Source organism: Mchenga conophoros, linkage group LG15 (assembly GCF_057382185.1).
Source record: "Mchenga conophoros isolate Kocher_MC1m ecotype Shallow Benthic linkage group LG15, M_conophoros_male_GT1.1, whole genome shotgun sequence".
Taxonomy (NCBI): Eukaryota; Metazoa; Chordata; class Actinopteri; order Cichliformes; family Cichlidae; genus Mchenga; species Mchenga conophoros.
The window spans coordinates 30,948,697-30,971,893 of record NC_140540.1 but is presented as its reverse complement, the minus strand read 5'-3'; the positions used below and the strand labels follow the sequence as shown (position 1 = coordinate 30,971,893).

The 23,197-nt window shown below is 40.6% G+C and overlaps 1 protein-coding gene across 1 annotated transcript in view; it reads left to right on the top strand.

The window, feature by feature from the left end:
* The first annotated feature begins 3,757 nt into the window (after window positions 1–3,757).
* The window catches only part of lama4 (laminin, alpha 4), a 32,897-nt gene continuing 13,457 nt past the window's right edge, over window positions 3,758–23,197 (top strand). The window contains exons 1-19 of the mRNA XM_085246977.1: window positions 3,758–4,108; window positions 9,761–9,862; window positions 9,940–10,067; window positions 10,148–10,228; window positions 11,292–11,506; window positions 12,115–12,215; window positions 13,088–13,268; window positions 14,240–14,323; window positions 14,427–14,578; window positions 15,188–15,298; window positions 15,550–15,661; window positions 15,794–15,958; window positions 16,520–16,713; window positions 20,004–20,120; window positions 20,779–20,927; window positions 21,354–21,495; window positions 21,588–21,681; window positions 21,784–21,900; window positions 22,942–23,127. Coding sequence (XP_085103103.1) covers window positions 4,016–4,108; window positions 9,761–9,862; window positions 9,940–10,067; window positions 10,148–10,228; window positions 11,292–11,506; window positions 12,115–12,215; window positions 13,088–13,268; window positions 14,240–14,323; window positions 14,427–14,578; window positions 15,188–15,298; window positions 15,550–15,661; window positions 15,794–15,958; window positions 16,520–16,713; window positions 20,004–20,120; window positions 20,779–20,927; window positions 21,354–21,495; window positions 21,588–21,681; window positions 21,784–21,900; window positions 22,942–23,127 — 2,524 coding nt within the window. The 5' untranslated portion in view covers window positions 3,758–4,015. The remainder of the gene's footprint in view (window positions 4,109–9,760; window positions 9,863–9,939; window positions 10,068–10,147; window positions 10,229–11,291; window positions 11,507–12,114; window positions 12,216–13,087; window positions 13,269–14,239; window positions 14,324–14,426; window positions 14,579–15,187; window positions 15,299–15,549; window positions 15,662–15,793; window positions 15,959–16,519; window positions 16,714–20,003; window positions 20,121–20,778; window positions 20,928–21,353; window positions 21,496–21,587; window positions 21,682–21,783; window positions 21,901–22,941; window positions 23,128–23,197) is intronic.

Genomic DNA, 23,197 nt, shown 5'->3' with positions numbered 1-23,197 from the left:
TTCTGACATTCAAAAACAAAACAAAAACAAATCAGCGACCAATATAGCCACCTTTCTTTGCAAGGACACTCAAAAGCCTGCCATCCATGGATTCTGTCAGTGTTTTGATCTGTTCATCATCAACATTGCGTGCAGCAGCAACCACAGCCTCCCAGACACTGTTCAGAGAGGTGTACTGTTTTCCCTCCTTGTAAATCTCACATTTGATGATGGACCACAGGTTCTCAATGGGGTTCAGATCAGGTGAACAAGGAGGCCATGTCATTAGTTTTTCTTCTTTTATACCCTTTCTTGCCAGCCACGCTGTGGAGTACTTGCACGCGTGTGATGGAGCATTGTCCTGCATGAAAATCATGTTTTTCTTGAAGGATGCAGACTTCTTCCTGTACCACTGCTTGAAGAAGGTGTCTTCCAGAAACTGGCAGTAGGACTGGGAGTTGAGCTTGACTCCATCCTCAACCCGAAAAGGCCCCACAAGCTCATCTTTGATGATACCAGCCCAAACCAGTACTCCACCTCCACCTTGCTGGCGTCTGAGTCGGACTGGAGCTCTCTGCCCTTTACCAATCCAGCCACGGGCCCATCCATCTGGCCCATCAAGACTCACTCTCATTTCATCAGTCCATAAAACCTTGGAAAAATCAGTCTTGAGATATTTCTTGGCCCAGTCTTGACGTTTCAGCTTGTGTGTCTTGTTCAGTGGTGGTCGTCTTTCAGCCTTTCTTACCTTGGCCATGTCTCTGAGTATTGCACACCTTGTGCTTTTGGGCACTCCAGTGATGTTGCAACTCTGAAATATGGCCAAACTGGTGGCAAGTGGCATCTTGGCAGCTGCACGCTTGACTTTTCTCAGTTCATGGGCAGTTATTTTGCAACCCTGTTGACTATTTTGAATGAAACGCTTGATTGGTCGATGATCACGCTTCAGAAGCTTTGCAATTTTGAGACTGCTGCATCCCTCTGCAAGATATCTCACTATTTTTGACTTTTCTGAGCCTGTCAAGTCCTTCTTTTGACCCATTTTGCCAAAGGAAAGAACGTTGCCTAATAATTATGCACACCTGATATAGGGTGTTGATGTCATTAGACCACACCCCTTCTCATTACAGAGATGCACATCACCTAATATGCTTAATTGGTAGTAGGCTTTCGAGCCTATACAGCTTGGAGTAAGACAACATGCATGAAGAGGATGATGTGGACAAAATACTCATTTGCCTAATAATTCTGCACTCCCTGTAGTCAATTAGTTTTAGTACCTAAACCTAATCAGTGGGTAGAAGTCAAAGTACTTACCCAGTGAAAATCAGTAACAGGTTTTTCACTCCAGTGTAACTGCAGCGCTCCCACCATCTTATTCACAGGATCATACTGAGTCTTCAACACTCTGTTAAGCATGGTGTGTTTTTGTATTACAACTGAGATCGGAGGTCTTTGCTCTGATAGAGGTTACAGTTTTCTCTGTGTTCAGAGAGTAAGGAAACACCACAGGCAGGAGGCGCAGGTCTGACCCCTTGGACTTTTTGGCCTCTTAGGTGTCTGAAACTAAAAGCAGTGTGGAGAAGCATGTAGCAGGCTGCTTTCAGAGTCACTGCGAATTAATAATTCATTCTTTGTCTTTCTTTTTTGGGAGGGGAAAGAAGTTACTCAAATGTAACTTTGCAGGAAGTCAGTTAGAGAAATTGTGATGAATGCTCAAACTGCTCAAACATAAGGGTTTGTTTGTAAACCATTTGCAATGGTTTTATGTACAGCCAAAATAGTTCACAAGATCTCATTTGTAATTATTAGAATTGCTGTACTGCAGGACAGACATCAGAAATACATGTGTTTGCTGTCAGTAACTCCCTGTGGTTGTGGCAAAGCTTTACCGATTATATTAAGTCAAAGCAGTGCAGATGGATTTCTCCCTGTTGGTTTTGGCTCAGAGAGCGGTGTTACTCTGTGTTATACACTGTGCCACGCACACTGTATCCCTTGGCTGCCAGACCCAGCAGTGGCCTTTGATTACATGAATAGCCTTAGCTGAATAGGTTGGCAGAGAAGACCACCCAAAGGGACAACCTCGTTGCTTTGTGGAGAAGTTAAGAATGCAGTGCTGCTGCTGTGAAAACCTCCCCTATCACTGCCTATGACCCTGGCCCATGAGTGATCGTTGGTGTTTATACTGTGGCTGTGCTGAGAATACCAATGTGAAGCCGACCAAACATGGAGAGAGAGCCTCCACCCTCTTAGTGAGCTGGTGAAATAAACAGAATGTGGATGAAGTAACATTAACTTCAGCCTCCTGGTTGTTAGTGCAGTTCAAGGCTATTTACTTTTCATAGAAGTTTTATGAAGGCTGAAATTGCATTCAGAAAGTCCTCACTTAAGTACACATTTATTCTTAAGGCAGCAATTAACTCTGATATGGCATCACTGCTTTTTCAGGCAGGTAACACAATGCTAGGCAAAAAAAAAGTGATTCAGAACTTCAGCTTTATTGCTGAACTACACAACCCTAGAACAAGATGCAACAATGCAACACAAAACCAAGGCATGACTAGAACTAAGAACTAGACCACACAGCGAGAGGGAAGACATGACAACATGACAAAGAATAGCAAAAGACTCAGTCAACATATACACAAGAGGTAATCAGAGCAGATGACACATCCAGGGAATATGGATAATCTAACTGATGGAACATGACGCATGGGAGACAAGGGAATGTCAAAATAAAGGGAAAACACACAGAGGGATGAATGTGGGAACAGGAAGGAAACAACACATGGACCAGGACTACAAATGTATCATCTAGACAAGACAGGGAAAGCACACAGACACTAAGGAGAGACGCTGAAGACAGAACACAGAGACAAGACAAAGACAGACTGGATATGGATCATGTGAAATAACTGTAATACTTAAAATACTGTAGGAGTGAAAAGAATTCCGATTTTATGTCAATTTTCTGTTCAAAGGGGTAAACCTAGCCTGGCCTAACAAGCCTCTTAATGCTGTTGTTTTAATGCATCACTGCCAAACATAACTAGTGTTTATTGGTTACTTGAGACATGGTGCATAATGGGACATATTTGGAACTGCCTACAACACGATCTTTGTGGTGTTAAAAAAAAAAGTCTGTCTTGGGACCAGTGTGACTCGCAGAGTCATGAGTTATACCTACCCATCGGTTTGAATCTGAATCTAAAAATACCTTCCTCAGACTCTGACAATGCCTTCTTTGTGCTGGAAGTGTCATGCTAAGTCTCTTCCTGTTAACAGACTCACACTGTGTCTGCAAACTTTGCAGCTTTTGATGATCGAACCTTGCAAAACATAGAGAAGGCTCATGTCTGGGACTGTGAAGAGAAGATGGGCCAGAAAATCAGAGCAGCTTTTTCTTTTCGGCCTGCTGAGCGCAGAGTGAGTGTTGAAGCTTTAGACCCTCTGCCCACCCTGGCTGACCAGAGGGGAAGGGGAAGGGGAGGGGGAAACAACAGAAGGAGGGATCCCGTGTTGAAGGTGAAAAGGGTGCCAAAGTCCTGCAAATGGAGACAAGGGTTTAACACTCAGTCTGACTCTGACAGTTGAGTTGGGGGTTGAACAGTTTGGATGGCCTAGCGTGCTCAGCAGACACAAACCCTCTGTGGCTCATTTCCCGCTCCCTCTGCTGTTCTGTCTCTCTCACTGTTTGTCTCGGTTTCCAGTCTTCCCATCTGTATGTGATTTAGGCACAGGCTCAGGGGAGAGGCAGGTCCACTAGGGGAGAGGAATCGGGGCAGAGAGAGAGAGAGAGAGAGAGAGAGAGAGGGAGAGGGAGAGAGAGAGGAAGGGAAGCAGTCAACACAAGTTTGTTTTACAGGACTCAGCTAGGGCCGGGATAAGGGGCAGTGGTGGATCTGGACATCGCAAGCTGTGGAAAAGCGAAGCCAGAGGGTGCAGCCGATCATAAGGAGCTGCCCAGGGACTTCCCTACAGCCAGTGGACACTGATTGAGACTTAAACGGAGGATCAGTGGGCAAATACAAATATGGCAGCAAAATCTCTGCCCTTCTGCTTTCTCTGCATCTTCTTATCGATTGCAAGAATAACTTCTGGGGAACAACAGCAGTCAGTTCTCAAAGTAAGACACATTTGGTTTTCCTTCTTTTTGGCTTGTATACTGTGAGTGTTATCAGTTTCTGACTTTCTATGAGTTATGATTGAGTACACAGGCTTTTGGGAAGCTGGAAATGATGTCTTGGGAGTTTGGGTTCTTTGCAAAGCTCTCTGAGGATACAGAAACTTCACAGTGGTCTTGCAGTGGGTTCGCATGTGTGTTTATACCATCAGAGGTACCCCAAGACAACAACTCTGATAGGCTTTGAGTTACTGTATGTGATTCAGGCACAGCCTGCTCCTCCTGCCCCTCCCTGACAGTTCTCTAATGGAAAGCAGCTACAAAATGTTGAGCAACAGCACGGGGAGGGGGCACAATATGCAGTAAGGGCATGGAAGCCATTAATGACTACTGGCACACACTCTACAGTTCCATTGGCAATAGCTTTAATACTTGTAAGCTCACACGCTTAACTTAAAAGTATTGAATTTACGATCATAATAAACTTAGACCGTGGGGAAAGATGCATGGAGATAAATAATGTGATAATGTGAAAGTCTGAGGTTGTTGCATGTGCATTTTCACATAATATAAAAACCCTGGCATGATCATACGGCACAACACTGGTCTTCTTTCTTCTTCTTTATGTTATAATACGACTCAGGCCGGTGTTTGTTTGTGAGTGCAGACAACAGCTGGTCTTCTAGCAAAGCAGTCAAAGATGTGTTTCTTTCCTTCAGTGTTCAAAGAATAACTTGCTATTAGATCCCGAAATCAAAGTTTGCTCCGAACCCACAAGTACTCAAATCTTTGACGGACCATTTATGTATCTTCATTATAGGCTGTTCTGTTTATGATGACCCAGTGCCTGATATAAGTACAATGACTGCATTGTCTTGTGCAGCTACTAGACCTCGAAAGTGGTTATGGTTAAGGGCAGTGTTTACGGACCTTGCTGAGCTTTGCTTTTCTTGTCTAAACAACAGAAAAAAAATATAGCAAAGGTCTGACACAGGACAGTAGAGAGGAAACTGGACTTTGCTGGAGTCTCATCAGAGATGGTCTCAGTGAAAGAGTACTTGTCGTGAAGTCATTCTTCAGGAATAGAAACAGGGAGAAAAAGGCTTAAATATGCCAGTGAGAAAAGGCAGTGACAGGTTTTATCTAGTGGTGAATCCAAATGTAAAATTTTATGCTCATATCATCATCAGTATGTGCAAAAGATGTGTGTCTTCAGCCATCTTTAAAACACGTTCAAGGCCCTATCATAGTTTGGGGCTGTATTTCAGCCAGTGGTGTTGGAAGACTTGTCAAAATTGATGGAATTATGAAATCAGAAAAGACTGGTAAAAGAAATTACAAGGAAACCTGTCAAAGAGGGTTCAGACTTTATTTAAGAAAAAAGCTGATTATACCAAATACTGATTTTCAAGCTCGTTGGAATTGGACAAACGCTGTTTTTACATTCTGTACTGTAATTCCAAAAAATATATGCATGTTTTAAAACATCACAAGTATAAAAAAGTGATCGGTGGGTGGTTCAAGACTATTGTATAATACTGCAAATCACTGCAAAAATTAAGTTTTTGTGGTGCCTTGGTAGTGCTTGCAACACATTCTTAACATAATATAAATTTATAGTTAGAGATAAATCTAGCACTTTAAGCAAATAGGGATATTTATTAACTATAACTTAACATTGTGATAATAAATATGAGATCTGTATGAGCAAAGTCACTTATAGTCGGGATGAGATTCTCATGACCCAGGGTATATCCGGATGTTCAGAAGAGTTACAATGACTAAATCCACCGTCTGACCATCCCTTCAAGGTCAGTCTAAGTACAGCAGATAACTCCATTTGGGAGGCAAAGCGGAAATGACATTCAACCCTCAAGCATTAACATTTAATCCACTTATAGTGCCCTTGTGCTAGGAAAATCTCAAAAAGCAGGCAGAAGTACATATATTATAAGCAACACATCCACAATAAGAGCTCCGTGTACACACATGGCTGTACAAATTTCAACCTATATTATGGGACAGGGTGTTGATTTTAGGTGAGCTAATCTGTGGAGCCATAAATTGTTTTTTGCGTGTGATACCTGCCTTATGGTCCATCCTCAGAGCCTAGGTCAACACACAGATACTGATAAATACCTAAATGTCAGAGAGAGTGAATCATTGGAAAAGTTATCTTCAGTTAAAAAACAAATCGAGGTTATATAATATGCTGAATGTAAGCTTTGTCCTGCCCTCCCAGTGTAGGAGGGCCACAGAGATTGTTCACATTACTAAGCGTGCTCACAGCTGGCAGAGAGCTTCAGATGTTTGTGAATGTTATTAATGCTTTCAGGTTTAAGGGGTGTTTTTTTCAGGTTTAAGTTTCTATCAAGGCTATCAAATCTATTTCTATTTGGCATAATCAAAGGGAAATCTAATAACACAAACACTGTGAGGCCGCAGACTTTATTTGAAAGATGTAGTTTCTGAAATTATGCTTGTTTTAAATGTGGCTCATTTACCCTCTTTCATTTTTTTTTTTTTTTTTAAAGAAGTGGCTGAGAGGCTATAGATTTCTTTTTAAGTTTGTTTGAGCAACATAAGCTTTCTTACAAATCAAAGTATGTTGAAACTGTAGTCAAAAGCAATATTCACCTAAAATACACCCAAATATTTTGCTGAGAGTAAAGTTGTAAGATTGATCTAAACTGTTTGTCACCAATTCTGTTCGTAATTGTTATGGTCCGAATTTCTACACTTAACCAAGTGGCAGAAATCCCAAAAAGTTTATTTTGTTCATCTGGACGTAGCGTTTTTTAAAGGGAGAAACGTTTCATCCCTCAGTGGCTTCATCTTGGCTTTATGCAGATGATGTTCTTCTATTAGCTTCATCAGGTGGTGCTGAGTGTGAAGCAGCAGGACGGAAAACGGTGGAGGGCCCACCCTGGTCAGGGAGAAGTGGCTATTCAAAGAGTGCCTTGCAGTCTTATTCAGGAACAAGGGGAGATTTGGCCATGTCAGCAGTGATGCAGATGCTGCACAAGTCAGTAATGGTGAAAAGAGAGCTGAGCTGTAAAAGCAAAGCTGTCGATTTACCGGTTGATTTACTTCCCCACCATAACCTATGGTCACAAGCTTTGGGTAGTGACTGGAAGAATAAGGTTGCAGACACAATAGAAATTAGCTTTCTCTGAAGCTTGGCTGGTCTCTGCCTTAGAAATTGGCTGAGTTTGGTGATTCTCAAGATAGACTGACAAGAGTCAGATGAGGTGGTTCAGGCATCAGATTAGGATGCCTCCTGAGTGAGGTATTCCAGGCATGTCCTACCAAAAGGAAGAGCAGACCCATGGCATGCTGGAGAGATCACGTCTATCAGCTACCCTGGGTGTGCTTCAGCATTTCCCCAGACAAGCTGCATGAGGTTGTGCGGAGAGGGAAGTTTGGTTATCAGTTTAATCTACTTCAGTCTTTATGCTGACCTAAGCTATCTGGTTACCACTGTTTTGTACTTCTTGGGGAAATGTCAGATTATCATGGCGAAGAAATTGAACTGACAAAAATCACTTGATATTGATGATTTGTATTCATATCAACTGTAAGAAATCTGTTTTAAGTATGAATGTGATTTGCATTTCTCTTCTGTCTTTCTGTTTATGGCCAGATAAACATAATGTATAATGTAACTGTTTGTTCTTCTGTTTAGGCTCTCTTGTAAAAAGACATAGTCCCTAACATTCAAGTCTAAAGATGTCCAAGTCCTAGCAGTATACCATCTGCTCTTCGGCCCTCAGCCCCCTTCCTCTATTCCCCTGTGTATATGAACTGCAGCTGTTTGACCCATCACAGACTGTCACACAGTTAATAGGTCTGAACTATTTCAGAAGACTTTAATGTGCTTTTACAAATGATAGATAATTGGGATCTTTGTGGTTTTCCCATAAACTTTAGGCTCATTAGTTCTAATAGCTTAAACTAACATTTGGGGCTATTTTTTTTTTCCTTTGAGCACTGATCCCATTGCCACATTTAATAGGAGTATGTGTATACATGGAAGGTTTACACATAAGTGTTTACGTGATAATAATAGATGTCTCTGTGGATGCTTTTCCTGTAGACTCAGGGAAGCCTACAGGAAATGGATCAGCAAGAATAATAAGAGCTCCTGTTTGCAGGATGTTTCACATCAGCTTGCAACATAATAACGTCTTTGTGTCGCAGCCCATCTGTGAATAAATCAAAGGAGAGTATGAATCACATGTGGGTATACACTACTGTATGTCTTTGGAATGTTCCATCGTCTGGTTATTCTGAATGCAAAGCATCAATGTCCAGCAGAGTGAGTGGAACAAGGAGATCAAACTATGGTGGTCTTGCAGACTACTGCAAACAAAGTGCTACTGTACACCTCACTGAATGGTGCTGCTTCAGAAAATCAAAGATAGTCAGAGGGCCGAGCGTGTGCGTGACGCCTCTGAACTCTTGCATCACATTGTCGTCAGAAAGTCTGGTGAACAAACATCAGACAGGATGTAGTGTTTGGACTGATGTTCTGTAAAATGTCAGGATGCTGTACTTTTATCGTGTTGTGTGTTGAAACTGCTAAATTATCAACCATCGATTCAAATGCCCAGAAAGTGAGAGCCATGACTGAGAACCCTGGGTCAATAGCATTCTTATATGTTGATAGATAGCACAGGATATGTTAGTGATATTTATCTGTATTTGGTTCTATAATATTTTAATGGAACTGAACATCAAGCAGCTTCTTGGTGATTAAAGTTAAGCTGCATTTTAGCCACATGCTAAAGCAGCATAGTTTAAGAAACTGAGAGATGTTACATTTCAAATCAAGTCTCTTATTGTGGTCTATTTGTAAACTTAACTCTAACCCTAAACAGCTTTGTGCAGTCATCATTAGCGATGACATCAGTCCTAGCCCCAACGCTAAATGCTAAGGTCAGAGCTCAGTCCCTGAAGAAAATGCACCCGAACATTCTCCCTCTATCACTACTATCAGTCAACATTTTGCATTTAATGAATGAATATTGCACGTGGCACATGACATATACATCAGTTTACCATATAACTGAGTCCCGGTATAAAACTTAGTTATGTGGCAGATTCACTTGTATTAAGTTTTGCTTTACCCTGACAATAGACTAACAGATGGACTTAACTGCTGATGTTTCACACACTGTTTTTACACTTGGCTTCAATGTTAGTATTTTATTTTCTGTCATGTTATATTTTCGTTTGTTTTTTTGGAGCTGGAGGCGACTATATATATATATTCAAATTTTATTCATCAAAACTGAAGCACAAACTTCCTGTAGCTGCTGTACCACAAACTGTTTGTCAGATAATTCCATTATAAATGCTCCAAGTACAGTGACTCAAGGACAAGCCTAAAGGGCAGCTCCCAGCCACATTTGCCTTTGCCAAGATCCACCAGTCAAAGTCTTAAACTTCCAGTAAAGGAACCACAGTTTTAGCATTGTTATTCCACTTTTCATGGCCTGAGGATGTTGTTTAAACACAAGTTTAAACAACCAATCAACTTAACTTTGAGAGTTCCTCAGCTCTTACCTGCAGTTAGTGTGTCTACTTAACCCAACTAGAGTTTTCTACAAATTTTTACTTTACAGAAAACTGACATTTCTGTTCCCACTGCAGGTGTGTGGCAGGGGATTTTTCCTCAGTGAGCAAAGCGAATGCCTGCCATGTAACTGCAAGGGGCATGCTGACTACTGTGAAGACATCACTGGCATCTGTATAGTAAGTTGACTGCCTTTCACTCAGTAAGGTGCCTGGGTACACAAATGTTGTCGTAAACATAATATTTCCTCTCGCAGAACTGCAAATACCACAGCATGGGTGATTTCTGTGAAATGTGTGAAGATGGCTACATTCTGACTCCTGGCCTGGGTGGACGCCACACCTGCCAACCATGTGCCTGCCCCCTCCCCATCCCATCCAATAAGTAAGCTGCTCTGCTGTTGCTTGTGTTGCCACAAGACTGACAGACATCTCAAAAATATTTTCTTCTGTGTGTCCGCCCAGCTTTGCAGTGCACTGTGACAAAGGAGGTGCCACTCCACGGTGCAAGTGCCAAGAGGGCTACTCTGGAAATTACTGTGAGAGGTCTGTGCTGAGAAGGCCTTGAACAAGCAATCAGTAAATTATGTAAATCAATTATAACATAACTGCATTACCTGCGCATTCAATAAAAAGGTACACGTTACAGACTGAGCAGAGTTTCATGTCAATGAAACACATAAAATATATTTAGGTTCACAACATTCACACTTATTTTATCTTACTTACTTAATATTGGAATGGCCACAATATCTATACAGCATCTAACTCCAACTGCCATATATAGTACAAAACTTTTAAACACCACAACATTTATGAAAACATGAGATCTCTGTAAAGTGCAACATCACATACACTGTCATTTATATGCATAGGACTTATGCTCACACCCAAGATGAATAGATTTTGCTAGTAATTTGCTAAAGCTTACGGATCACTTCTAACTGGTTCATGAGAGCAGCCTTAGCTTTGTTTGTTTTGTTTTTTTTAAACAACGAGGAAGAAAGTCATGAGCTTTTGGATGATCTGATATCCTCGTGTTGGTGTTGTTCCCAGACCATCATGAAAATGTTGTTCCAGGTTCAACATTGCAAGTGACCAATCACATTGTTGTGACGTTATTCCTTTGCGCACCAAGCCATTCGTGCATTTATGAAATTCCAATGTTGCAAGGACAATATCAATTCTGCTTACTGTTTATTAAAGGGTTACTGTTAGTGTTAGGGTTAGGGTCAGGATCCGTTGATCGGCGGACAGAGGCGGTTTCTCGCAGCTTAAGTACAGTTTTTTGTTTTACGCCGGTTTTTCCCGAAGTTGCAAAAGTATGACGTCACAACATTCTGATTGGTCACTTGCAATGTTGATCCTGGAACAACATTTAGTATGATGATCTGGGAACAACACCAACACGAGGATATCAGATCGTGCTGAGCTTTTAGTTATGTGTTAACATTTAAAACTGAATAATGTCCAATCTAGGCATAAAGCTACAACAATCATTAGCTTTGCTTGTCTTGTAACAAAGGTCAAAAAGATTTTCCAAAAGTAGATTTTACTTTACTGTGTTAGACAGTGAGGCTCTCAGTCATCTGCAGTTTCTTCCATCCAGGTGTGCTCCCGGTTACTATGGCAGCCCAATGACGACTGGTAGTTCCTGTAAGAGGTGCGACTGCAATGGTAACACTGACCCCAACCTGATTTTCAACGAGTGTCACAATGTGACGGGCCACTGCCAGCACTGCTGGGGAAACACTGCCGGTGCCAACTGTGAGAGGTGCACCCCAGGGTTCTATGGCGATGCCATCAGTGCCAAGGACTGCAGAGGTGGGGATAATGGGTGAATACCCATACTTTGGGGGGTATTTCCTATGGGATAGCTAATGTTTGATGCATGAAAGCATTGTTCCTCAATGTTTTATGGCAGTTCTCACACGATACCCCAACAATGTAATTTGTGTATCTTAAGCCAGTCGCATAGATGGGTGTGTAATGTAATGATGGGAGATTAATGAAGTTTGTTGATGCAGTTGTTCTGGCTGGCTGTTCAACATTCTTGTCATAAACTCAGTGACAGTAGTCAGGCATTCCAGCAGCTCATTGCAGACTGCACACACTGACCTGCACTATTGTGTCACACTGTCCTGAAGTCGCCATAGAGTACTTCACAGGAGGACTATTTTGTACAACTTATTTACTCAGTTTAACCTTAGCTGCTTAAAAGAGATGACAAAAGGTGACAAAAGTGTAGTTTTTAGCCCCACACAACCTTGAAGTTGCTCTGTTGCAAAGACACATGGTCTCAATTCCATATCAAGGATTATCGTATGCCTTTAGAGGCCCTGCAAGTCCAAAAATAACCCTTTCCACCATACTCGTGACATAATTTGACCTCTGGTGTTCTCATCACTCCATACATCCCATGTCTTTTCTAGAGTGCGAGTGTGACAAATGTGGCACCTCTTCATGCGATGACAGGACAGGAGTGTGTCACTGCAAGCCGGGAGTCACTGGACGGCTGTGCGACCAGTGTGAGGTGAGACACAGCACGTGAGCTTCTTTATTGCAACTCTTATTTCTTCTTTATTAATAAAAAATGTCCCTTTGTGTACAATTAGGCACTGACAACTAGGCTTAGGCAAGTTCCTCGGTTAGGTAAGAATAATAATAAAAGATCGTGGTTTGGCTTGGCTACCATTGTAACACCTTCCAACTTTCTCTGACATCAAACAAACTTTCTGTCAAAATAGACAAGTTATAAATTGATCCTCCCAGACAAACAGAAAGCCTTTTTCCGACTATTCCATATTCTGTTATGAGACTGGGATGGAGTGGCTACAGGGCAGGACCAGCCTTACATCACTCAGCCACTGCCCAGGATAAAACTTCATAGAACATACGAGGAGCAGACTCAAGAAGGCAGTTCAAACATATAATAAATAAGCTAAGATTCTTTAGAAGAAAAAGGCAATATAAAAGCCAAAATAGGTCTAGTTTATTTTTTGTGAATTTATGTATGCGTGTGTCGATGAAAAGATGAAGTCGATGCATGAGTTCAAGCAAAAACACAAAAAGCTGCAGTTACGAAATGTCTGCAAGGGTCATTGTGAGGTTAAGGGAAAAGTACTGAAAACAGGGCAACTGTTACATGAAGCATGAAAGCTGCAGATGAAAGCAGCTGAACTCTCAAGTGAGAACATAAAAAAGATGGAAGCAGTTACAGCTGAATGATTTGCCTACATTTTTTTTCTAAGATCTACAGTAGTTACTGCGAACTGTATTTTGACCCTTACAATGACATCAGAGCACAGCATTTATCTCTTATATTATGCACAGAGCCTGCTTCAAAATGAACTGGAAGAGCCCAATAACTGGAGTCCAACACTGTTTTTCACTCTTGTAATCTAGGAAGGCTACTCGGGTTTCTCCAGCTGTCAGGGCTGCCGGAGGTGCGACTGTGGGCCAGCTTCCCTCCGGTCCACCTGCCATCCTCTCACCCACAGCTGTCCATGTCGCCCGGGGGCTGGAGGACGTTACTGCGAGCGCTGTCTCCCAGGATACTGGAATTATAGCCCCTCTGGCTGCCAGAGTAAGTTATCTGCCTGTACACAGTAGGGCAGATAACTTGACATAATCAGCATTTGTTAAAAACATTCAGTGTAGATTCCCAGAGGAAAAGACTGCACTGAACGCTCATGTTCCCACACCCACTGTTGTTTTAATGTTCATTGGATGTGGTAAAAGTACAAATTCTTCGCTTAAGTAGAAATAAAAATTGTTTTTAAAAACACTCTGGTAAAAATTTGAAATATAATAATATTTTTAAAAAATACCAATTTAACTGAATATAAACTTTTCACATTTTTTGATATTGCTGAGCTGTTAAGAGCGTTGCGTTTTTCAGTTTTACTTTTCAACAGCCACCTCGACGCTCAAGGAAAAACTCCCTTTTAACAAAAAACCTTCGGTAGAACCAGACCCAACTGCTGTGGCCGGTTTCAATTTTAAAAGGCTAATTAAAAGTCTACACTGGGACCTGATCCCATGTGAGAGGGGACTGACATCATTAATTAGATGTGTTTTTTCTGCCTTTTTAATCTGTTGTGTAGGTGCTGGACATAATAATAGAAATGTCTTTTATGTATTCCCCTCAAATGTCTTAAACCTAATAGTAATTAGGCTTTTCGGAAAAAGTAAGGAATCCAAAGTAAAGTAAAGCACAGACGTCCGAGATTCAATGCAGAGACAGTAACAGTAAGTGTTTTACTTTCTTACTTTTGACCTCGGGTGTTAATGATGTCAGAGGAACATCTGCTGGAAGCTTTGATAGTCTCTGTGGCCAGTGACTATCACTGTGAGAGTTGGATGACATCAACGCCCAATTCCAAATCTGTATACATACACAGCTGCTTAAATAAGGAGTCACACACTAAAGAAACCACAAGACAGATGTGCAGGCCTCAAGCCAAGTGAACATCTGCAGATTTTAATGTCTTGTTTCCAGCTGGTGAAAATTTTAAACTGAATAAAGTGTCTGTTTTTGTTGGGGTTTTTTAATAGAGTGTGACTGTGAGAGTGGCTTCTGTGATATGCATACAGGAGGATGCCTGGCAGAGTCTTCAACGGTCAACCTGTGCAACATCAGTAAGTGCAACAAACAACAGCGGCAGAAATTCACTAACTAAAGGAAAATTATGTGAACAGCTCTGATCCAAGTTGGGTTTTTCGTTCTTTTTCCTGACTTTAGCTTGTGATCAGTGTATCTGGCATCTGATTAAAGACATGGAGCACTCCAATAAGACACTGGACCAGCTAAAAGTTGGAGTGTTGAACATTACCACAGGTGCTGCTGCTAACGATAGAGTGAAATACTACAACTATACTGCTCATCAACTGCAGGTACATGCACATTTATATGTATTACTGCTATAAAGGTAAAATGAAACTGCACTAGTAAAACCTTTTTATACATATAATGTGCAAAAGTTTATGTGTGCTGGGAGGTACATTGCTCATACTGATGAATCTAAGAATTGTCATGTAGCTTGACAGTTGCCGCACAAATGTATGAAGCATTTTAGCTTCAGTAGCATCACTGTTTAAGCTCATTGTTTTGGTTTTTGACCTCACAACTTTGATTTGACTTTTCAATATCAATTTCATTTATATATCGCCACATCACAACAATATTGTAAGGTAAAGACCCTACAATAATACAATTTGCATAGCACCAAATTAGCAAGAATTAGCAACTACACCCACAACATTCAGTTTCTGTTCATAGTTTACCTTCCAATTAATTCTTATAGTTCGGCTTTATTTTTGCACAAACATATTACAATGTTAGCTCTATGATAGTTGTAGCTTCCTTTACATTTTTAGCTTTAAATGTGTGGAATGTAAGACATTTCTACAGAGACAGACAGAAATGCTGCTATTTAAATTCTGATGCATGAATTCCTGCAGTGAGTTTTCATTATTTCTACTTCACTCCTGTCTTCCTTTCAGAGTGGGTATCGAGTTTGGAGAAACAAGTCGTCTGTAATGCAGGCCCAGACTGAGGAGCTGAAAGAGGCCACAGATGTTGTGGTACTGGACATCAGAGAGCTAGGGAAATCGGTGAGCACCATCAAACCTTTAGATGTTTAAAGCTAGTGTTTGTGTGTCTGCAGTCTAGCTATTTTTTCACTTACAATAATGTAGAAATTATATTACTCAATATCAACTTGCAGGTCATACTTTCCCGACGCATATTTTTATGCTTTTATAAATAATAACCTGTCACAGCATTTAAGATGCTACATTTATTTACATTTATTAAAATGTTTGATTTTAGGCTTTGACTTATCTCTTTATTTGTGGCTTTTCAGGAAAGTGTGGTGAACATTCTGTGGAACATGTTGGATAATGACACACTGGAGACCTTCACACTCGCTGAACAGCTCAGCATAAATCTGACTGATCTAAACATACGCATTGAAGGTATCAAACAACTCTTAAACGCAAAAGCCTGTTTTGTTGCTGTGTCCGGTGAATTAAATAGTGAAACTGTGTGCTATGTCTAAATGTATTTTACCTAGCTTAACTGGGTTTTGATGTTACACGTTCATACAGAGATGATCCACGATTGGGAGGTGTACAGTATCCAGCAGGAAGTGGATCCTGAGGTGGTGAGAAAGAGCTCAGCGGACGCTGAGGAAATAGTGGCTTTGATGAGGAAAATAGACCTTTCTCCAGGAGAACCAATCGCCACTGGCGAGTCCACAGAGGCCCATGACTGTAAGACACACAACAGTTACACAGCAAACACCTGCGCATGATTACATCACTATATCCCTATTACACTGTAGTGAGCAAGGGTTGGAGATGCAACATTATATGAACATTATTTTGATATTCAAAGCATGCACATTTTTTGTAAACATGCACATGTGCAAAACAGGCTGGTAGCATCAAGTTGAATGGTGGCAACCTTTTAAGGTATCGGGTTGGGTTCATACCTACCCCCTATAGCCCAATGGAATCATACCACAGCAGAACTGTAAGGCCAAACATGCATGTAAAAGACTGGTTCAGTGGTTCAGTCATGACCTGGTAGATGTTAAAAGGTTAAAAGAATACATTTTCTGCATCAGATAATGCATACAAATGTATGTAGCAGGTCGCTTTGAGTGCTCAGAGTAAAAATGAGCTAGATAAGAATCAGTCCATTTACCATTTATAATATAACTGCTGTGGATGAAAAGACTCACAAGTTCTACAAAAACAGCACCCTGAGTCACTCCAATGTGTTAGCAGTGGTGATAAAATTTCAGCTAATGTTTCTGGTCATGTTTGCAGTGCTGGGCCGCATTCGGCAGTTGGAAAAGAAGCTGATGATCACAAACAGCCGCCTCCCGTCTGTCCGAGAGGTCTTGTCCCGCTTTTCCGGCAGACTGTCAGAAGCTCAAGGCTTTCTTGCAAAATCAGACAGCAATGTGCACGAGGCGGAGAATAAGAACCGAGCTAGTGTCCTCAAATTCCAGAGGCATGAGGTAATTTCCCGTGACCCCCCTCAGCTCTTACAGCGCCCTACTTCCCTCTCCCATCTACACTATGTTTGATTCTCTGTTAGTTTTTACTTCTATAGAATGGCTTATTTCTTCCTTTTTTCAACTCAGAATACTTCAAACAGTGTTGAGTTGTGATTTTTCACACTAGTACCTGGCATTTAAAGACAGAAGTACAGCGTGTTCTTAGTCTGAAATGCACAGTTGCAAAAGAGCAGAGAGAGAAGGAGATCTGGTTGTACTTTGCCGGTCATGTCAGAGAACTCTATTACTGTGGTATTTAGGTGATGAGAACAGAAACTTAAAACCATCTGTGGGAGTTACATTAGAAGGGGGCCTGCACAGGGGAAAAAGCAACATTGCAATGCAAGTGTTTTTCCCACGATAATATTCACAGCCTACCCACACAAACATGACTGACTTTCTCATGATGCACCCAGCCAAGTCTTATCCCAAGAGGGGAAAAAAACAAAACACTTCTCTGCAAAAACACTAAGATGCACATAATGTACATGTTGAATAGACCGAGAGCAGGGGTGTTTTTTTTAAACATCTGGGAAGTTCCTTTTAACTCCCTTTTAACAGGAAGAAACCTCCAGCAGGCTCAGGGAAGGCCAGCCATCTGCCCTGAGAGGTTGGATAGTAGGAGAGGAAAAGGTCATAAAAATAAAAAATATGTACATAATTAACAAAACTATGTTATAGTTATAGTTAAAATACCATTTGGAAATTCCAGAATTTTGTTCTATTCGGATTACACTATCTAGAGATATTTCCACAATACAACTTGTTGTGTTTGTTCAATCCAGCATGAAAGTTGATTTAAAATATAATTTCCTTCCTTTTTGTGACTAAGAATTTCATGTTAAAAAAATATTAAAAGTTTTCTTTTGCATTTTTATGAAATATAACCATATGTATTCAGACATTGTCACTAGTTGCCTTTTGCAATGTGAAGTTAGTTAGCAAGTGTATGCTCAAATTTTTTTTTTAACTAGTGAATACTCCATAAAACTTCTAGGCAATTTAGAGACGGTTGAGCAGAAAATGTAAAGATTTGCTGACTTGAGATGGAATGGCCCAATATCTCTCCTCTTCAGACCAGATACTGAGGGATTTCTATGAGTCCTAAAATTAATTTTAAAGCTTAATTGGTCAGAACAAAGGACATAACCTTTAAACATTTTTTTATCTAGCTATAGCACAGTTTTTGTTTTTATAATAGAGTCAAAATTTTAATTAGTCGACATAAAAACATCTGGTCATAATCGAAATCCAGGGATGCAGCAGAGCAGCTCCTGTTGGACTCTGCATTTGGTTACTTGTGAGCATGCGTGTTATCAGGAGTGGGGATCTCCATGATCAGGGTGTCTGCCATGAATAGCTTCCTAGCCAAACACAGAGCCTCTCCTAATCCAGGGCTCTACCTAGCCTCAGCAGACTGGTCGACACCAGTATGTGGCTGTATGCTGCTGGCTGACCACAGCCAATCAGATGATCTCATCCCTGTACAATACTCAGTCATGCAGTCAAATTAAAAGTGGGGTGTGGATGCTGAATCTATTATTTGTAACATACATGCCTAACATACTGCTTGAATGGAACAGCATAAATATTATGATTCCACTAAATAAGACTATTTATTAAATAGTATAGCTATTAACTATGTGACATTTAAAATTACTTGCAACAAAAATATACGCAAACACGAATACTTCTACGCTGCATATGAAAGATTAACATTGCTTCCAAAGTAAAGCCAGTGATGAAGTGTTTTAGCCCTTTAGTCTTTTTAAAGCAGTTATTTCAAAAATGCATCAGACTCAAAACTTGACGTAAAGTCTTTGGGAATATCATTGATTTTTGACCTCTATAACCACTTTAACATTTGTTTAGTCTTTAAACAGGACTAAACAGGAAAATCTTTAGAATCCTATTCAATGATAATCACATATTGGCACTTATTAGCAGTGTTTTCTTCAGAATCTGCAGGAAAGCCTAGAACACGGGTCAGCAACCTTTAAGACACAAAGAGCCATTTGGACCCGGTTTCCATGCAAAAGAAAACACTGGGAGCCGCAAATACTTTTTGACATCTAAAATGAAGATAACACTGTATATATTGTTTTTTACCTTGATGCTTTGTGTGAACAACTAAGGTGTGTTGCTTATGAAATCCATGAAGTGCTACAGAGAAAATTACATTTTATTTATGTAATTAACACATTTTGAACTCTTAAAGAAACATAACAAAAGGACAGACACCAACCTGAACTAAAATGATCCATGTAGCAAACAGAAACTGTTGTGAGCCGCCACCCTTATATCGCCTTTGGGCTTTTGAAGCCTTGATCTGTCTTTTAAAGAAATAATTGGAAAAAAAATGCACTATGCTGCTAAAAAATGAAAAATAGATCTTTGCAAAATTCTGCCTAAATATGTATTTTACCAGGTTAATGTGTGTGGCGGGGCGTGGTCTGCAGCACTGCTGCAGGGGAGGCAGACGCACCTGAGCTGCACCCGTAATCACGCCTCGCCGCATTAACGTCTGTGCTATCTATGCTGTTGTTGGTATGTGTCGGGCTGTGAGCTGAAAAGCTACAGCCGGCTGTATACGTACAGCAATCGTGTGTGAAAAGCATGTTCATGGAAACATCGTCGGGTCTGCCGTGATATGTTTACAATGGGACTTCTGCTCCTAAGCTTCTGCGCACAGCGTCTGCAACTCGGGGCTGTACGAAGTCACTTTCATCTTTACGCAGGACTGTAAGCTGTCATCTGTGAGGCGCGAGCGGTGTTTGTTTTTAACATAGTTCACGGTTGAGAATAGCTGCTGACATAATGTGGATCCGAAGATCCATAACTGGCCTACCTGGGGTTGAAAGTCTCTATAAATGCATGTCGTTTCAGTGGGTACACCGACTTCTGCGAGTGTGACGCTTATTTTGATCAATGAAAAAATAATAAAATATAATTTTATTTTTATATTTCAATGTCACAATAATCTTCCAATTTAGAACTACAAGTTAAAAAAAAATAACTAACATAAATAAAATACACTTCAGCTAAATGCTTCTAATTTATTTTCCCAAACCGCACGGAGCCGCACTATAAGGACTAAAGAGCCGCATGCGGCTCCGGAGCCGCAGGTTGCCAACCCCTGGCCTAGAATTTTGACATGTTAAGAATATCTAACAAACAAACCCCCCAAGAAGTACTGGACTCTGGTAAAAAAAAAAAAAAAATGGTGCTCTCTTTCTTTCCCTGCATCCTAGGTGAAGTTGCAGAGGCTAATGGAGAACCATGACACTGTCAACGACACTTTGGAAGCAGCCAGAGACTTTATCGCCCAATCAGAGAGAACTGTGGCTGAGGTGGACACTTTGGGAAAGGTGAGGCAAATTACGGTCTGATGAGACTTAAAATATCTCAGGCCCTACTTTTATAATGATGGTCAGGTTTCTTCATGGCCTACTGAACAAAGGCTATGTATCATACCAAGGTAGCATAATCTAATTATGGGGTTGTAATATCCCAATATCCCAAGGATTAAATTGAATTCATTCCAGAAATGATTGCTAAGACTTGACCTGGTCTGTGTTACATTGCACTGCTGGGCAATTTGATTTGGAAGCAATTTATGGATTGCTGGAAAGAAAATTGAATAAGCAGCATTCTCAAAGTGCTTTCCTGTTTTAGTCAAGTAGCTCTGTATTAAGTTACTCTGGAGGGAATTACAATAATCTGAAAGTAACAATGTTAGCAAGTGTGTGTGTGTGTGTGTGTGTGTGTGTGTGTGTGTGTGTGTGTGTGTGTGTGCGTGCGTGCGTGCGTGCGTGCGTGTGTGTGTGTGTGTGTGTGTGCATATTGTAGCTTTTTGGACTTGAAATAAATAATCTCAAGCTAAAAAATCTTTTCTGATATTGTTACCTACAGTAGTTACAAGCTAAACAGAGATTACTGAATGTTACAGGCTGGAACATGAAAGCACGTCTCGAGGTAATTGAGGTGTGTGTGTGTGTGTGTGTGTGTGTGTGCATCTGTGTGCAGAACGTGACTGAGTACCATGCAGCAATCGATGGTGCCAGCCAAAAGCTGACAGAGAAGACGGAGCGCCTCTCACTGGTTGACAGAGATCTGGTTCAGAAGGCTGACAGACATGCTGAGGGGCTGGAGAGACAAGCCAATGAGCTGGAAGAGTGAGACATCCATCTGAAATAAACCTGTGTAGCACACAGTTGCACATAGTGGCTTTTAGTAGACTTTTGCCCGGATAGGAACCATTTATTAAACTTATTAAACATTTCATGCTTCATATAGTATTTATTTGTGACCTATGAAGTTTTTCCTAATTTCTATCATATATAAAATGTTAGAATAATACAGTTTCTTTGCATGTTTTTGGTAACAATGATAAACATATGGAATACACACTTAGTTGTTAAGTGATGTCATATATGCATTGTGGAGGAGGAATCAGCTGGCTCTCCAGAGAGTGGACAGATTCTGATGCTGCTGTCTTGCAGTGCAACTAGTGACAGCAGTCCGTGTTCTGCTCTGCAGTTTCACTGAGCTTGAGGTCGCAGATTATGAACACTTGAGTTGAATCACACTGTCTCCCCCAGGGACCTGAGAAAGAGTGACGCCAATGGCTTTGTACAGAGGGCTATAACTGCTGCCAACGTCTACAACAACATAGTGAAATACGTTGACGATGCCAACATCACCTCACTCACCACCTTCAACTTATCCGAAAGAGCTGAAGATGTATGTCAGATCATGCAGTTTTAAGGCATTCGTTTACTGCATTCAACTTTCTATCAGTCCTTGTTATTTTTCTTCATACATCTGTCTTTTAGGCCACCAGTGGGATCAATGCGCAGCTTGAATACCTCATAACACAGAGTGACAATGTTTTCAAGGAATCTGTCACACTGCATTCAGAGCAAATTGGTATGGAGCTCAACAGAATTATATATTGCGGACATATTAGTCATATTTCAGCTGTATACTGTTCATAGTATTTTTGTTGTCTAATACATTTTTCTGTAACAGAGCTAAAACATGAGGTGACTGACAAGCTAAAATACATTGAGGAGACCAAAGAGACCATGGAAAACAACGTGAAAAAACTCTCAGAAATTGTGCAGGACATCAGTGAACTCCAAACAGGTAAGAATATACTTTTCTTATACGTTTCAGAAGGAGGCCCGTGGCGTGTTTAAACTATAGTTTATCGCACAGACTGGAACAGTTGGAATAGGTAACAGGGCAGACCTTGCTAGGTTTTCCAATTGAATGTGTGATTAAAAAAAAAAAAGAAAGAAAGAAAGAAATAACACACACACAAAAAAATTTTTTTTGTTCTTTTACTTGAGTGGTTTGGTCCTAAAGTCAGCCAATGTATAAAGTCAGCCGATGTATAAAGTCAGCCGATGAATAAATCCCCCAGGGGTTTTATATAGTTAAAATTTAAAAAGTAGCTTTCTTTGAAAATCAGAGATGTAGGCCTTACAGAACTACAGGAGCAATAGAGGATATTCACAGTTAGCTTGATCTGCTGAAATTCAGCTAAAATGGTCAGACCTTTTATTCTAAAATCCAGTCTGACTTGAATAAAGTTGCCACTTTGATGAAACTGTGAAATGGTGAAACTCAAGCTTGCATATACACACGGGTGCGGGCTTGACCGATACACTCTGCTACTTAAACAAATAGCACTATACCACTTTCAGGAATGCATACTAGGAACAATATGTGCAGATTTTGATATTAAACTACTTTAACTACAGCCTTCTCAAATAAACTATGACAACATCGTGATCTGTTGTCCGCTAGCATAAAAACCTAGCATATGGCCCACTTTGTCCAAAGGATAATCTTCTCTTCTTCCATCCAAAAATTCTGCATTTAGGTTTGTGCAGTTTCCTAGTCTGTGTGCATGGTTTAGTAACTCATTTACTCAACAATTTCTGTTCCCCTATTTTAAAAATACGTACGGACAGCCTCACTTCACAGATACGTCTTCTCTGTTTTGGCCATAGCAATTTTTTTCCCATAGTTTGGCAATACGGACCCAAATTAGTTCTTTACCTTAAAGTTTCTGCATTATCAGGACTAAGGAGGACATTGGCAGAAATCTCCATCAACTGAATGCTTTAGTTGCTAAACATGCGAATTTGCAGTTTGTTATAAATGTGCACTAATTTTCAGACAGAACACCACAACGTCTGGAGTTTACCTCAGAAGTGGCTTCAGAGACTCTGAATCGCTCAGTGGAAGTTCTTCAATCTATCACCCCCATTAGCAGCAAAGTAGAGGAGTGGAACAACAACATGAAAAATAACGAATACTCCACAGCTGCCTATGAACAGGCTGTTGCCTCTGCAGGGGCAGCAGGTATATATCAAAATTACTACATTTTATGAGATTTGTATTTAATGAGTAGAACACACTATACTGGTTTTCA